This window comes from Phaenicophaeus curvirostris, chromosome 8 (assembly GCF_032191515.1).
Source record: "Phaenicophaeus curvirostris isolate KB17595 chromosome 8, BPBGC_Pcur_1.0, whole genome shotgun sequence".
NCBI lineage: Eukaryota > Metazoa > Chordata > Aves > Cuculiformes > Cuculidae > Phaenicophaeus > Phaenicophaeus curvirostris.
This window is the reverse complement of record NC_091399.1, coordinates 32,735,453-32,752,085: the sequence shown is the minus strand read 5'-3', so window position 1 is coordinate 32,752,085 and position 16,633 is coordinate 32,735,453. Positions and strand designations below refer to the sequence as shown.

The window sequence follows — 16,633 nt, the reverse complement described above, 5'->3', positions numbered from 1 at the left end:
ACCAACCCAAACCACTCTATGATTCTACTATCTCCTTCCTAAGCCAGTGCGCCCTATTGCAGCATAGTGGTACAGAGAAGTAACTGTAGCAAAAAGATTCAGTAAATTGCTAAGTCCACAGTAGGATTTTGTTCCTGAGCTGCAGTTAGGACATTTCTATTTGTAATTCTCTTTCAGTCTTTCAGGCAAGATAAGTACTTTCACAACGTTTATGTTGCTCAGAGGCTGTAAACTGTGGCCTTTGTGCTGACACACATCAGAGCTGCAGCTATCCTTAGCAAATTCCAGGGCAGAGGAGTGATACAGGTCAGTGTGCAGATGCTCCATCTGTTTCCCACCTGAGCTTTGTTCTGTCTAGGGGGATATAATCGTTTTATTTGGGAAGGAACAGAGGCTCTTCAGAAAGCAAACAATCAGTGACTTGGATACCAAAATAGATCATATGCAAAAAATTGTCCTCTGAAGAGCCTTTGGGGAAGTGGAAAGTAGGCTGCAGGCTGGATCCTGAATAAGCTGTTCTGCAAATTCAGCCTCTGGCCCCATAAATACCCCCTTTTCACCCAAACTGTTTCATGTCTCTGAAAAAGCTGCCATTATCTAGGGAAGGAAAAGCACTAGGTATAAACTAAGAAGTAGTAACATTTAGGAAACAATAGGAAATGAAAGCATTTTGCTTTCTTTTCTCAGTCTTGTAAGTGAATGGTTTATATAGTGTATCCATCTGATGTGTTTTGATAGGAATACTTTTTTGACTCAAAAGTGCTGACAGATGGAGAATTGGCACCCAATGACAGATGTTGTCGGGTCTGTGGAAAAATTGGTCACTACATGAAAGACTGTCCAAAGAGAAGGAGGTAAGTAATATATAATACTACAATAGTATAAAGTCTTTGAAATTAAATCAGGAGAGATTTGGATATTTGAAATGTTAATGGAAACGAAGAAGATACTGAATTGCTGAGAAAATTAAAGGTTCACATATGATAGTCAACTTCCCATCCTATTTTTGCTTTTCCTAGACTATTTCTGGTGATCATTTTAAATCTTAAGACTGTTTATGCGAGGGCACACAGTAAATTCAACAGCCTATAATATCTTAACACTGTTGCTTTGTGATTTATCTGTAGTTACAGCTTACTCTAAAACTTAGATCACTAAATTATCTTTTTATAGTATAAACATTCAGATGGAGACCATTTTACCTGACTGTAAAAACTGTAATGTATTAAAATGAGTTTCCTGTAGTGACCATGTTCGAAAGACAGTGTTGAATCTGAATTTTTCTATAGATCTGGTATCATACCTCTGCAAGGCAGGTAAAAGTTAATTTATTAAAATCTAGGTATAATTAAAATGTACATAGTTAAGGCGCATTTCTGTAGCGTCATACTGGTGCAGTTACTTAGTGTTGTTGCACTACTTGTTGTTGTATGTTAATTGCACTTATGAGCTTTGGATCCAGTAGTCCTGCAAAAGGAGTGCCTGGTGTGTGCAGGTCAACGTCTCCAAATCGAGTTTGGCAAGAATTAACAGAGAATGTCCACTCCTCACATTTTTACATCTTTGGATTTTTTATAGCCCATTCAGTGTAGGTTGCCTGACTCTTCCTACAACGTGTGGAAGCCCTTAGAAAGCAAATTAAAGTCTGGGCTTTCTCATTTACTCCTTATGTTTAGTTTTATGCTTTTAAATTCTTCAAAAGGTTCTTGGTCTCTTCATGTCACAAAAAGCACATTTACCTTTTGTTTAGTGAGCAGAGTTTGAGGTTCGTTAAACTTGATTGGGACTCTTATGTCACAGGTTGACTATTTCTTTCAGCCCCTCTCTCCTTTAACAAACTCCTCACAAGCACTAGTAGGTTGGATTGCGTGTTGTACCTACCTCTGCCTCAGGAAAAGAAGTTGTGATTTGCTCTTTACACAAACTGCTGCTACAGCACAGCCACACAGAATCTCTTTCCAATTGTATATACAGCTCACAATCCTATGGGTATCATGTGGAAAAGACTATTTACTTCTTATCTTGGTTTATGATCACTCGTTCACCTGCTGTTGTCTTGGTGCTGGGTGTTTGAAAGAGCCTCAGTGCTTTCTTTCATGTTCTGTCTAGACGCAGGGTACTAATATATTCCTATAGGGAAATATGCCCACTCCAGTCAGGGGGAATTTTTACCTACAAGGTGCAGCCTACTTGTTTTACATCTATTCAGATTCTGTGAGATGTTGGGTAGAACCACTCCCAAATTAACTGGCAGACTGAGCCTGCTTAACTGTAGGTATAATTCTGCGCTGATACAATCAGATAGCTTGCGGACGATTCTGGGGTACTTCTAAGTTCACCAAGTTTATACAAACAGGTTGCTAACCCACCTGAATTCTGGAAGTGGTTTTCTGTGATTCCTAAACTATTTGTATTCTGTGCAGCTGTTGGTCATGTAACCATTTGCTTTGAATATACCAATATAACAACTCTACAGAGATTTTTTTTTGTGGTTTTGTGAAATGGCTAATAAAAAATATTATTCAGGTTAAAGAAAAAGGACAATGAGAAAGATGATGAAAAAGAAGTGAAGGAAGATGATAGAGAAACAAGAGAGAAAAGGTGTTTCATCTGTGGGGATGTGGGTCATGTTAGAAGAGATTGTCCTGAATTCAAACAAACCCGGCAGAGAAATAATAGCGTGCCAGGTAAGTTTGTGTGTTGTTTGCATAATTGGAAACTCTGAGATCCCTTCTCCCAAGGTTTCTGTATGGACCTGGTAATTATCTTTAAAAATTTTTGCAACCAGTGATTTCAGCCATTGCAAATACAGCTTTTAGTGTGAGCATTACTTTTCTTCAAGAGGAGTGATGTCTCCTGGAAATACAGTCTTTGCATGGGTGGTAAAAATAAGCTTGGCAGTAAGTATAGTGTACTTCAGGGTACTGCAGTATTTGTCTTACAATAAGTGCCTGTAGGAGCAGTAATAATAGTAATAATTGAATGCATGTCCTCTCCTAAATGTTTCTCAAATGTTAGCCAGTCCTCCATCATCTCTGAGAGGTAAGTAGATGTATTTTCACCAAAAGACAGTGGTCTTAAAGTAACAGTTCCAAAAGCACACAGATACTTAAGAAGCTAGGTCCAGCTTTCAGATTGCTATTAGTAATTACCAACAGGCCTAATTGCAAACCCATTCACCGTTGGGTGCCTGCAGTACTTGAAAATGTGGGGAAAGTGATGAGAAATGAACTTTAGAAAGAACCTTGCTGCTTTTCTGTATTATGATATCCCTTTCTTTCTCTCATATTTTTTTCTTTCTTTGCCCAAAAGTTTCTGCTGTTGCTATTGGTATTTAAAATCCCCCCACTTGCCGTAACAGCCTGGAAGCCTGTATAAAGTAGCACTCCCACCTGTTAGCAGTGAGCTTTGCTTGTGCCAGCATTAGTATTACTCAGAATTAGATTTTGTATTTAGCTGCTATAACTGTAAATGTCAGCTGTTGTGACTAGAGAGAAAGCTTTCCACTTAAAGGAGAGGTTAAAGTGATTTACCTACTCTGTCACATGACATTTAAAGTATTGCTGACTCCTGATTCTGTGTTCATTTTTCTCTCATCCATAATCTTGTAGTTTTATTAAAATTTTTGTTCCTCGATTAGGCACCCAGTTGGTCCGAAGCATGGTAAATTCACAGCTAGTGGCTGTGAGTCAGCAGCCAGTGGAACGACCTTTGCGCACTAGACAGTCATCAGAATGTGTAAGTTCCAATTAGCTGTAGTACTGAAGTAAGCAAGCTGTAGCAAACCAGTGATCCTGGGCCATGCTAGGAGCAAGTTTGAGCAGGTTTTTCTCAACAGCTTCATAATGATAATGTTGCATTCTGCCAGTTAATGAAGTTTTGATTTATTATGTAGCGTCTCTTGGAGTGTATTTATGGTCTTCCAATACAGAAACTACCTAGTCAAATTTTGTATGAGATACTGAAGTTGCCTTTCAGTATTGCACGCTATCTTTGGGATTTAACTTGGGGTGCCTTTTGAAATTTTTCACTTAGTTATTCTGTCAATAGTCTTGAGCTACTGTGGAAGTTAAGCACAGCTCGTCATTAATATACTGGAGACTTAAGTTTGTGATTATCATGATTCTCTGTAGTTTAGGAGAACTGTCTTAAGGGACTGTCATGAACAGGCAAGGAACACAAATCATGCTTCAGTTCAGATCCAATACCCAGGGCAAAAGTCTGCCAGAGTACAGCAGAAGCACAAACAGAACAATGAGGATATTTTTGATAGTTTTCTCTTAGAATTTGTTCAAGTCTGTACAGAACAAGATAAAGTATACTTAACTTGCTTCTAAGCAGAGATGTATAGCAGAAGGTATTTGACCAAATACAGCTGTTGGCGTCTGATGGTTTTGGAGTCAGAATATAGCAGAAATTCGTTAATTTTAAGCTATTACTCTGAGAAACATGTGCCTGCTAATGAAGCTGGCAAGTAAGCAGACAGTAATGAGGGCTCTTTGTTCAGTTTACTAATTTAGTTACAGAGTATTCCTCACTGATAAGCAAGCATATATTAGAATGTTTGCTTCAGTTACAGAGACTTTATGACATGATCTTTACTGTAATAATATGCTGTTAAGGAGGGAGTGATAGAGTGAGGGCCTGAACTCTCACCATGGTATTGCATGGCACAGGAGTATCTTTTTAGGAGCCTTGTATTTCTGTTTGGGAAAATCAAGCTGAACGTGTGGGTGAGCACACAGGCTGATCTGTGATCTGAACTGCATGTGCATGTTCTTGTGTCATCTGGATGTCATGGACTCTGTGTGTATTGGGTGGTTGTCATTTGGCCAGGATTTCTTGGTGAATATGTGCTGTCCTGGGATTGCTTTGAGGGGAAAGGAAATGTTAGTGGAGCAAGAGGAAGAGAAAAGGGAAAGGAGGAGTGCAGAAGCAGACGAAGAGACTGGAGCTTAACATTTCTCTTCTCTGGCTGCTGGCAGTTCCAACGCGTGCTTGTGATGTGGTTTAGTCTGGTAGTTTAATCAGTGCATGTGCACTTGTTTTTGTAGCATATAAACTGTTAAACTGGTCATTGCCTTTCAAATCCCAGGTTTTACCTTCTCTCCCTGACTTGATAGAAAGGCACAGGAGGCACTCATACAAGAACAGTTGGAATAGAAGCAGGGAGCTTTTATCCAGGCACACAGTGTGCCTCTGTAAGGAATGCTCTGAATGGCTCACATGGGAAGTCCTGTAGACCTCTGGTTATTGAAAAGCGACTGCCAATTTAAATGGACAGGCAAGCAGTCATGGATGGTGACAAGCTGCAGAGACCTTTAACTTCAGATATTTGACAGCAGCTGAGTTACTTAGAGTTTAGCTGTCTGCTGTTGTCTGTGGAGGGCGACAGACGGCTCCAATGGGGATATTGAGATCCAAGATTCAGGTAATCATCTCTGGTAGCTGTCTGCCGCTTGGATTTCTCTTTAGGGGCAGCTGTCTTATGCCATCATGATTTTGTCTCAGTGCTTAAAACCAGATTAGGTTAATCCAGACATTGGCAATACATCTTGGCAGAGACTAGGGAACTTGCCTCCCAGCCATCCCAGTTCTTGAAGTGTTTCTCCACTTAGTTACAATACCAAACAGTTGAAATAGGCTCATACCTGTCTCTGTTGCTGGCAAAAGGGAAAGTTTTACAAGAGCTCTGCAAAGGCTGTAATTGCTATGTCTGTGCCTTCCAGCCGTGGCCTGACATCAGGATATTGAGGTTTAAACTGGGTTTTTGGAGTTTGAATTTCTCATTTAACAGATTAAATAAAAATCAAAGAAATATTAGGAGTTTACTTTATAATTACTTTTTAAAGTGTCTGTAGTAATGAGAACCACTCTATTTAGAAGTAAGGTAATTAGTTAATGAGATTCTGGGCTGTAAACAAGTAGAGTGGGGAAGACACTTACTAAAAATCAAAAAAAAGTATGAGGAATCTAAAGAGCTTGAGGCTAGTGTTTGTGTGGAATGATATTTCTGATGGTGGGATGTGCCACATAAACAGACCAAATTATCTTACAGTGAAAGTCAGTCAGACTGCACTTAGTCCAAGCTCGTGCTGGTTTAAATAAGTATTTGGGGTGTTTTGGGGGAATGCTTTGCCTTTTTTGTGCAAAGTCTAACACAGTGGGTGCTTATTAAAGAAAACCACCATTAAATTGCTAGTGAACTAATCAGAAATACATATTTCTTTTCCCCTCCAGTCTGATTCGCATCAGTCATCTTATTCTCCACAACCTCAACAATTTACACAGAATTCCTCTCAGCCAGCCTCCATTAACCAGACTCAGCCACAACCAATATCCCAGTCCAAGCACGTTCCACAACCACAGCAGGGTGCTCAGCCATCCCATCAGGTCCAGCTGCCTTTGTTTAACTTTCCCCAATCTCCCCCAGGTCAGTATTCCACCTTGCATAACCTGGGACTACTTCAGATGCACCATCACCACCAAATTCAACTTCCCAACACTTCTTGGCCTATTCACGGGCCCGTTATTCACTCTGCACCGAGTAACCCTCCTCATTCTACAAATGTTCAATTTTCTATGAGATCTGGCAGCAGCAGCACCACAAATAACCAGAGCAGTGTAAGCTTGAATGATCCCAGTATCATCTTTGCACAGCCTGCTGCCAGGCCCATGGGAATCCCCAGCACTTCTCATGAGGGACACTGGCACAATCCTGTGACTCCAAACTCACTGGTGAACAATGGCACTGTGGGGAATTCAGGTAACTCTTCTCTGTTGTATCAAACCTCTCGCACTTTGTGTACAAATGTTAAATGTTACAGAAACAGCTAACTCTTTCAACTTCTTTTATTTTAAAAATAACATGCTTAAGAAACTAAGTTGCTACCTTCACTGTCTTAACATTTTCATAGGAAAAAAATTAGGCAAGTTGGATTGTTGTAACTTTTAGGCATTGGGCCTCTCTGCCGTTAGTGGCTGCGCAACACGTGAGAAATCATGCATTCAACTGAGAAATGTCTTACTAGTTGTTTGAGTAAAGTTCATTTCTGTGAATATGCTTACAAATACAGCTTCCATTTACGTTATGTAGTTTGTTAGATAAATGCTGAGACTGGAACTACAAACTTAGAGATTGGCAAAATGATAGTTGTGCAAGTTGAATATTGCCTCCTTGCATTCGGTGCATTATAACATGATCTTATGCGTTCTTTTTTCCTGTAGTTTAACTTCCTGAATCTCACCTGAAAATACTTCGTGCAGATTTGCCCTGCAACAAGTGGGCAACAGCCTTTTGCCTCAAAGCCAAATACATGTGTATGTTTGAGGCTGAAAAAAACAGTAGGTAGTAATAACAGCGCATACAGTTTTCTGTGCAGCATAAAATGTGACAGTCCCTGAATTTTGACTGTGATCTTTTAAATCATGATAATGCTCTTTTGATTTATTCTGTGTGCAATTCCTCCTACGTTTAAAAAAATACATCCATCATACAATGTACTGATGCAGTTGTTCATCATGAGATGGGAATGGAATCTCCTGCACAGCCTTTCTCTGGTCTAATAAGGCGATTAACAGCAACAGGAGATTTTCAGCTGAGCCAACAGCATTGGATGAGGTATAATTCTCCAGTGAGTTTTAGGTATTTGTGAGATATGTGTTTTTCTGTTCAGAGCCTTGTGGAGAGTATATTTTGAAGGATGGTGAAACTGCTACCAGTGTTCTGCCTGTGCCTTCAGTGTGCTTTGTCCTTACCTCTACATTTCTGATCTTAATTCTCTGTCCAGGCTCCTCTGTGCCGTCCTCCATTTCCACACTAACTCTTGACTTTTTCTCGAGCAGCTCCTTCCAACCCAAGTTGTCTTACCCAGGTTGCTGCCTTCTTTCAGACAAGCTCCCCAGATCCTAGTTTCTGCTCTGTTCTCCCTTAATGAGTCCTGTTTCTCATTGTGTCAATTGATCCCTACCTTCACTCTTCCCTTTTGCTTTATCGGTTCATTTGCTTCCTCTCTCATTGTGCCTGCACAGGAGGTTTCCCAGTTTTCTTGTGCTGTCAGTCACAATCTTTTTTTTTTTCCCCCTTCACTCAACTTCTGTCTGTATCCAGTCTCATCACACTCCTTTTCCTAGTTCCCAGTCCTGTCGTTTTTTCTCTTTGTAGCTTAATCAGTTTTGTTTGCTTTTGGTGTAGATGCCCTTAAGGAGGGGTCCCTGGGCAGGTGCACAGTAGAGGTGAGCCATATGCTCTCTGCCTTCTTACTTGCTTGGGACAATTTGGGAAAAGCAAGTCCACAGAAACTTTGTCTTGACCCGCAAAAATTGAGTTGGAAGGAGAGACTTTACTTTCTTTTCAGTAGACTGTCGATCAGAAGAAGCATCATTGGAAGTTTCAGACAGACAACTGTTTTTCATACTTACTCCAGAGCTTTTCGTATTTACTTCATGCTGTATTGTATAAAAGTTACTGTTCTTTTTAAACGTGTATCTTACTTTTATTTAATGAAAGTCTATAATTTTTTTTTTATGATGAGCCGGAAGGGCAACTGATTCTCTGAGAAGGATAGTTGAAGTAATTTATTTTCAAGCGTACTTTGATCAAGTTTTTTAAATTAGCAGGCATTGCTCTGTCTTATATAATCAGGAACTAAGAATAAAGAGAGCAGAATTAGTTATACAACATTTGGCATCAATTATTGTGTCTCCTGCCTCCTTGGATGCTTGATTTCTCATCCTTAATGCTGCAGTAATACTGGATTTGTAAATGAAATAGCTTACAATTTGTGTACTTATTCCAAAATGGTTTTTTTCTCTCTCTAAAAATCAATTCTAAGTTGGTCTGATGATCTATATATGAAGTTTCTTAAGCATACAGGTATTAGTGGAATTGCACTAATTAGTGTACAACTTCTGAGAGGTATTTCTTACAGTAAGATAATAGCTTTCATGTCACAGCTGTGTCAGTGGTAGTGAATATCTTCTGTGGGATCAGATACTAGTAGTATTGTTCATACCTTGTATTTTTCACCGTGAGGATGACATAGGAGTAGTGAAGCTGTAGGTCTTGATTTTAATGCTGATTCATCCTCTGTCTTCCCCCAGTAAATTCTGTTATAATGAATGATGAAGTAATTTAGGTTGCTAATTTTTATTGATGTGTATTTAAAAAAAAAAAAAAAGAGTAGCACATCAGACTAATCACATTAAGTCCCCTGCAAACTGTTATTTAAGATGTAAATTGTATTTATGACTTACTGTTTAATTATTTCAACTTGCAATGTGCTTTTCCCTTTCAATTGAAAAATAGATCAGGGTTTCCAAGGACAGTTTGGTAAAATGAACCCTCCTTCTGTCCCTTGGGACCATGGGACCCCTACCCATTTTCCTCTCCTCCGAGGAGCGTGGCCTTACAATATGCCTCAGAACTACATGCAGCAGGGAAATGCCAGCTATCCACCGAACAAACCTTTCTACCCTCAAGGTACTAGAACTAGTATATGAATCAACAGCTCATGCAACATGTCTCTGTACTGTCTCAAAGGCTTTAAAAGCCAAGGAATCATGTTTCACTTGCTAGATTCCCTGGAAACATAATGAATCCAAGAGTCAAATCAACGCTTCGGCTTCCTGTGTGGATGGATGAAAATCTTTGTGGGAGGGAAGGGGTGAAATCACATTCTGAAATCTGAGCCAATCTGCAGTCTGTTGCGCTTCTAGCTACTCCTTCACTGCTGCTGTCTCACTGAGGAGCCACCTCTGCTTCCACAGAGGTTAAGATGATTTGCCCATGAGCATGTCTTTGTCCCAGTTCGTTTTATTTGAATCATAGAATGGGTTGAGTTGGCAGGAACCTTAAAGAACGTCTAATAACAACCCCCCTGCCATGGGCAGGGACACCTCCCACTGGATTTGGCTTTTGTACCTTGCCTTGTGGAACAACTGACATTGATAGGAACTTGCAAAGCCATAAAATAAGTGGGGTTGGAAGGGGGCTCAGAAGGTTTGTCTGATCCAACCTCTCTGCAGTCAAAGCAGCACTGATCTCAGTTAGACCAGGTTCAGCTATTCGGGGTACGCTGAAGGACTGACTTTTATCTCAACTCTTTCTGATTCTAGTGAGTGATAGAGGTTCAGCATCTGGCAGGATTGGGAAAGGCTGTAGGAAAAAGGCCTTTGGCTCCACTAAGAGAGAAACTGTGCCCAAATTTTACCTAGAAGCTGTGTCACCCTGGATGAAATGATACCAGATCCCTTTTTTAAAACCTAATCTATTGGCTGTAGCAGGGCTCCCAAGTGAGACCCATATATGAAAATACTGAAACTATTCTTGTTAAATAAATGAAACAAGATGATGATTCTGAGGGAATTTTGAAGCTAGGATTAAAGTAATAGTGCATTGTCGCATTGAATGAGTTAGTCATACAGGTAGCGTTTGTGTCAGTCTAGTAAATAGCTTTATTTCTTAGATTAATATATTGAATATAGCCAAGCACTGTTGAATATATTTAATTTGCTGAAGTAATTGTAATCCATTTTCTTTTAGCTGGTCCACTGATGCAGAGTAACCAGCGGTTCTCGCTTCTGTCTCAAGGACACCCACACTTGAATCTGAATTACATTCAACAGAAAAAGTGAAATTTAGTGGGATCGTGGGCGGGTGGGGGGAGGGGAGGAAAAAAATTCAGGTTCCGATTTAAAATCTTAATGCAACATGTTTAGATACAAGATTATTTAAGACTGTTTTTAAACTGTATCATTTGTACATAGATATGAACTATAGTTTTTACTAGTATCACAAAAATGAGTGATACAAATTTCATCTATTTTATTACCCTATTTTTAAGGGGAATTGTGTTTTGTTTTATCTTGATAAACTGTAAAGAGAGAGAATTTTTAAAATTAAGTTCTTTATTTTCTATTAGCTGTATTCATACTTTGGTTGCTTCAGACTTTATATATATTGTTCTAAAAAAAAAAGTAAAATTAGAAGGGGATTTCATGTGTTTAAAAATTTGTCACTTTTATTCTTTACAGAACTATGTAGTGCCAAAAAACTTTTTAAAAGAAAAATAAAACTGCAAAAAAAAGGACATAAGACTTTTTCCTCTTCCCTATTTGCATGCATGCTTGCATTTAACTGTAATTAGGAAATCAGAATAATAAAAATGGCTTTAATTTAGATAACTTAGAGAAGAAAGATGAGCGCTTTACGAGTCGTACAGTTAGTATACCGTAGCTTTCCCCATGCTGGTGTCATTGCATGTGCTGTTCACACCCAGTGTGTCATTTGTGTAAAGTACTTGATTTGAGGGAAGCACACGCCTGCTTTCTGTTCATAAACTTTACAAACTAATACTAATACTCTAGAAAAATCAGGCTTTACTATGAAGTAATTTTGAAGAGGACTTTCCATAAAATTCTCTTGACGTACTACAGTTCATGTTGTCAGCACTCGAGGGGCAGCATGTGAAAACACTGCAGCCCCAAATGCTGCGTACATTACAGCATACAGTGGTACATTAGGGGTTTAACACAACCCCTTCCCTGTGATATGTAATTAAATGCACCAAGATATGAAGTGTAACTTGAGTTAATAGCTGAATTATTCTTAATTTTTAAAACAGGAAATGAAAAATAACTGTCCCCAGTCACCGGTGGGCCACAAACTATGCTCTTCAAACAGACTAAGTAACTTCTTGCCTGAAAAAGAATTAAGTGGTGCTTTGTCCTACCTGAAGCTTTTAAGCTGTCTCAGGCAGCAGGGCAGCTCTACAGAGCTGGGCAGCAGGGTGGCTCTACAAAGGAACCCAGTAACCGCTTGCTTCTTTTAATGCAGTGTGTTTAGGACAGTTCTACTTCCTTTCCTACGCTGGAGGTCTGAGGTAGTTCAGGCCGGTAGCTCTTCAGGATTTGTAACTCAAATAGACTCACTTTAGCAACTCCATGCAGTGGCTTTAGGCAAAACAGCACCCTGATCTGAGACTGAAGCCAGCTCAGTGCCATTGAGTATGAATGAAACAGCAAGGAACACTTAAAGACAAAGCCCACTTTTTTTATTGCTCTTTGCTAGTTTTTACAGGCCTTGAGAAAAACAATTTAAAAAACAATACTCAAATTCTATCCCACAGTTGAGTAACTACATAAAAAGTATCCTTAGCTTTCTTTTAATTACAAAAAACAAACAGAACAAGAGGAAAAGGATTAAAGAAATGGACTGCTAAGGCAGCCAGTACACATCCAGCTGTCCTGTAAAGCAAACAGGACAGTCTCAGACTGCAGTTCAAGGCCCTTGAACTGTATGCTGGATTTAGGCTGTTATTCGTTCCCTCGACGACTCTTCTTGTGACTTTTCTTAGACCTGAAACAGAAAAAAGCACTATGAGACACAGAACAAGTAATGGTTTTGAAAGACCAAGCTGATTCACAGCAGTAAGTGGCGTTTTCTGTGGTGAAATATGGACAGTGTGATGTGACTACCACCGTGAGAAAGATTTCATCTCCAGCACTTCAACTTACAAGATAAAAGTGACAAGCAAGAGCCCCTCCAGCAGTACAGCCACCCTTAAGAAACAAGCCGAGCCTTTACCTTTCAGGCGATTTGGAATGACTTCTGTGTCTGTGACTACGGTGATGCCCTACAAGGATGAAAAGGCAACAGTTAGTTCCATAGACCCTGGAATTCTTTGTTTTACTAATGCAATCTGATTCTAGTGACCAGGTATCCTAGACAATGCCAGAACAACCCTAGCTTTAATTAGGCACTCAAATTAACTTCCTGGCAAATATCTGAAAAACACACTGCAGGCAATTTTGCATGTAAGAATGGAGTTCTCCAGCTGTGCTTTCATACAACCAGCAGTTTTATAAGTCAGGTGAACACCTATGCTTTCTTCTTGATACAGTGACACAGATTTTTCTTTCAGTGGATGTTCCACTGATAAAGACTTGCCAGACTTAACCTGCAAAAGACAAAAATACCTGGAGATTTAGATCTGGATCTGTGACGCCTCTCCCTGGATCTGCTCCTATGTCGTCTTGGGCTTTTGCTGCGATGCCTCTCCCGGCGTGGTGATGGACTGAGAGAAAGGAATCTTTTTAAGATAGTCATACTAAAAATGCACATGTTCTAAGATTAAATAACAGAATAAAAAAATACCTTCTTCTCTTTGGAGAGCGACTTCGCCTGTAATTAGGGGAGAATAGAAAAAGTCATTAAAAATCACTAGCAGAACCAGAGTTTAACTTCTCCTATTCTTCAGCAATGGCACTGAGGTTTCCCTTGCACTCGCCCACGTCCACAGTCAGCATGTCTTTGGCCTCCTGCTTTTGGACTAGCCCATACAACAAGCAAAGGAGGCTTATCAGCAAGAACAATTAATAGAATTTTCTCTGCAGCCTCTGCCTTACACGAACACAAAGCACTTGGTTCTCCTTAATATCTTAATATCTGTATTGTCAAATTTGACTAAAGTTGGCCAGCTACTTCAAGAGTTACGGAAGGGCTGGAGACACAGGCAGACAGGCTGGGCTGGCTGTGCCTCTGCACTACAAATCCTTTGCTTCAGGAAGTGGCTAAAGAAACTAGGAGGTGTAAGACAGGCTGAATGGTTGTCTTCGCTTCTGTGCTTTGCTCCAGCCATCTGTACTGCAAAAGGTAGAAATATTGCTCAAGGAGAGCCATGTCACCTTCTAGGAGACCGGCTTCGGCTCCGCCTGTACCGCACAACTGGAGATCGGCGAGGTTTATCGAGGTCTCTGTAGCCTCTTCTGCGGTGGTCAGGAGAGGGTGCTCGCTCCAGCTGGAAACAACATGAGGGGTGGAAGAGTTCTGTAAGTCTTGTTTCATCAAGTTTTTTGTCTATCAGCAAGGATTTCTGAACAATTAATACAAAAGACACAAGTCATGCAGTCAACCTTCTCCATCCTCAAGTATTTTATATTCGGAAGTGAGTGGAACTGCCCATGTTTGCCAGCTGGCAATTGGCCACCTCTCATACCGTTTATTCTTAACTACAGCAGAACTAACTATGACTGTCATCATAACTTTCATCATCACCTTTAGTTCTTCCCAATAGACCTGTATATGAAAAATTTATCTGAAGTATGTTTAAGTAGCACAGAACAGATCTAGATTGTGAATTTCAGGAGACAGAAAAGCTTGACACAAACAGAACAGGTGAAAACTGCTTCAATGTCTTTAACAAGTTCTCACAAGCAGCTTATACAAAAACATGTTCAACTGAGACAGGAGTTGCAAGCAGCTCCCAGTGCCTCCCCTCAAACACAGCTCATAAGCCATTAAATGTTCTGCAGTGGAACTATCACATTGCAAAATAGTTCACCAACCTTTTCATCTTCCTCTTCCTCCTCCTCACTAGATTCTACATCATCCATGTCTTCTTCCAGAGCACTAACACGAGGCTCGAGTTGCTCGGCTTCTTCCAGAACATAGCGTTTCTAGGAGAAATTATCACTATCTTACATAACCAAGTAAGCACCAACACCCAAGGAGACATCATGTGCCAGAAGGGCCTGCGTCATAGCTTTACACAACAAGCCAGCAGCAGATTCAACTACTGAATCTGATGCAGTTAAGAATAACATAACCATCTACTTTTCCAAACCTGTAATCGAGGCAGAATGATATCGCATACACGTTCCTCATGGAGTAGTTCATCAATAAATTCATCCACATGCATCAGTTCAAATTCTGGGGGGAAAAAAACTAGCATTTAAAAGACAAAATTAACGCTAGCAGGTAGAATAAAGAAGCAGCACTTAAGACAATTAACGTCAAATGGGCTGGACAAAGAACAGTTCCAAAATCATTCTCACAGATGAGGGCAATCATTAGGCCTACCTTGCAAACAGGGAATTCCTGCATAGCTAGGATTAGTAGATTCACAGGTGCTTAAACCAGCACTCAACTCATTCTTTGGTTTTCTTTGTGGAACTGCCTTTCAGTGCCCAACAGAAAACACAAGCACTTGGGAAAGGCAAAATAAACAAGGCAGTTCTCATTTGTACAAGTCAGCAGGCCAAGAATGGTCTATCCACAGGGTGAGAAGATGGTTACACCCCAATTGTTTATGCTTCTATTACTAAGCAAAATATTTACTTTTATCTAGCATTAAACATTTTTTCAACAAGAGGTCATCTGGGAGGTACTGAGAAGCCCCAGCTAGGTAAGAGTGCTTACCCCCATTTCTGTTCTGACTTTTTATTTTTCGATAGTCATTGTACAGTGGTTCAAGGTACTTGTAGCAGTCAATGGCAGTGCCCGTCAATCTCATATACAATGCACCAAGCATACGGACATACCTGAAAAGTAAACCATTTTGCATATGTCAGCTTTCACCCCAGTTCACAGAATCATAGAATGGTTTGAGCTGGAAGGAACCATAAAGACCACCTAAGTCCAACCCCCTGCCACGGGCAGGTGCAGCTCTCACTATAAGTTAGCAGGTTAGATAAAAAGAGGGGTTTGTGCAAGTTTCTGAAAAAAAATCAGTACAGTAAAACAAAGAAAATCCCTGACCATTTAGATTCCCTTCTTCAAGTGTGCATATATATATATATATTTTCACACATGCTCGAACATACATATGTAATCTTTGACAAGGTTGTTTAGGCGTGCTGAAAGTGTACTGGCCATCACAGACAGGAAGGAATAGTAAAGAAAGCACAGATCAATACGGGTCCCCAAACACATCTTGTTCTAAACGCCCCAGGCAGAGATACATTATGGCAGAGAGCACACCCGAGAAGGGAAACAGCCCCAACAGCCCAGGCGACAGGGAGAGTAGCCTCCCCGAGGCCCAGGTGACAGGGGACATGCTGCCTACCTGGAACGTTTACCGGGACCGCGTCCCGGGCCTCCCAAGCCGCTCCACACCGCCGCGTTCCGCTCGGACACCCGAAAGAGATAAAACCCAAGCAACCATGCAACCAGCTTACTTGAAGTCCTCGTTTTTGATGAACTCCACGATGATGTCCTTTTCGGGCTGGATCTGCAGCATCTTCAGCGTCAAGCACAAGAAGGGCGTAGGTTTGATGTTCCCGCCGTAGACGCCGCCCACGTACTTGAGCTCCATGGCCTTGTCCACCACCAGCTCGGCTGCGAGAGGAGCAGCCCGTCAGCCCCGCGGCCGCCGCAGCCCCGCGGCCTCCCTCCCGCCCGCCCCGCCGTACCCGTCAGGCCGAAGCACTCCTCCTTCCAGTACTTGGACTCGTAGATGCGGGTGCGGATGATCTTCTCTACCAGGTACTGCGGGTTAGTCCCGTGGATGCTGTGCGCGTCCTTCACGGTGCGGTTCGCCATCGCTCCCGCCGCGCCTCCCGCCGCTTCCGCTTCCGGCGCGCCGCCGCCATCTTATCTTCGGGCTCCGCCCGCCCTTCCGCCCGCCCCGCGCGCCAGGAACAAACACGGCGCGGGCTCGAGCCGCCCCTCGCGCGCGCGCGCGCGGCGCAGGGGGCGGGGCTCCGGGCCGGCGCTGGCGGGAAATTCCATCCCCGCGCTCGGCGCGATCGCGGCCGCCGCTCCGGGTTCGCTGCGAGGGCGCCGGGAGCGGGGCGAGAGAGCGGGCCAGGAGCCCCGGAGAGAGGCCAGCGGCTCCGCGACGGGCCGGGACCC

General features: G+C 41.6%; 2 protein-coding genes across 4 annotated transcripts in view; one reads left to right on the top strand and one right to left on the bottom strand.

Annotated features, from left to right (window-relative positions):
• Window positions 1-11,136, top strand: part of TUT4 (terminal uridylyl transferase 4) — a 49,155-nt gene extending 38,019 nt beyond the window's left edge. The window contains exons 25-30 of one of the 3 annotated variants that reach the window (XM_069863133.1): window positions 739-854; window positions 2,527-2,687; window positions 3,641-3,738; window positions 6,241-6,766; window positions 9,308-9,481; window positions 10,544-11,132. In XM_069863133.1, the coding sequence (XP_069719234.1) occupies window positions 739-854; window positions 2,527-2,687; window positions 3,641-3,738; window positions 6,241-6,766; window positions 9,308-9,481; window positions 10,544-10,635 (1,167 nt within the window). In that variant the 3' untranslated portion in view covers window positions 10,636-11,132. Of the gene's footprint in view, window positions 1-738; window positions 855-2,526; window positions 2,688-3,640; window positions 3,739-6,240; window positions 6,767-7,227; window positions 7,400-9,307; window positions 9,482-10,543 lie in introns of those variants that run through there. The other 2 variants (XM_069863134.1, XM_069863135.1) reach the window with 2 other exon arrangements.
• An 895-nt stretch (window positions 11,137-12,031) lies between these two features.
• PRPF38A (pre-mRNA processing factor 38A) lies at window positions 12,032-16,361 on the bottom strand. The gene is made up of 10 exons (XM_069863136.1): window positions 16,192-16,361; window positions 15,958-16,117; window positions 15,200-15,321; window positions 14,625-14,710; window positions 14,347-14,457; window positions 13,687-13,799; window positions 13,157-13,183; window positions 12,979-13,076; window positions 12,587-12,635; window positions 12,032-12,358 (listed from the first exon to the last, which is right to left on the bottom strand). The coding sequence occupies exons 1-10, from the start codon at window positions 16,319-16,321 to the stop codon at window positions 12,316-12,318; spliced, it is 939 nt and encodes a 312-aa protein (XP_069719237.1). The 5' UTR covers window positions 16,322-16,361; the 3' UTR covers window positions 12,032-12,315.
• Window positions 16,362-16,633: the final 272 nt, after the last annotated feature.

Bases quoted from the DNA above. Each gene is read 5' to 3' on its own strand.
- PRPF38A (XM_069863136.1), bottom strand. From the start codon at position 16,321: ATGGCGAACCGCACCGTGAAGGACGCGCACAGCATCCACGGGACTAAC. The intron at 14,711-15,199 runs GTAAGCACTCTT...TTTTCCCCCCAG, and splicing joins AAGTCAGAACAGAAATGGGG to AATTTGAACTGATGCATGTG. The intron at 13,184-13,686 runs GTGACATGGCTC...CCCTAATTACAG, and splicing joins CGAAGCCGGTCTCCTAGAAG to GCGAAGTCGCTCTCCAAAGA.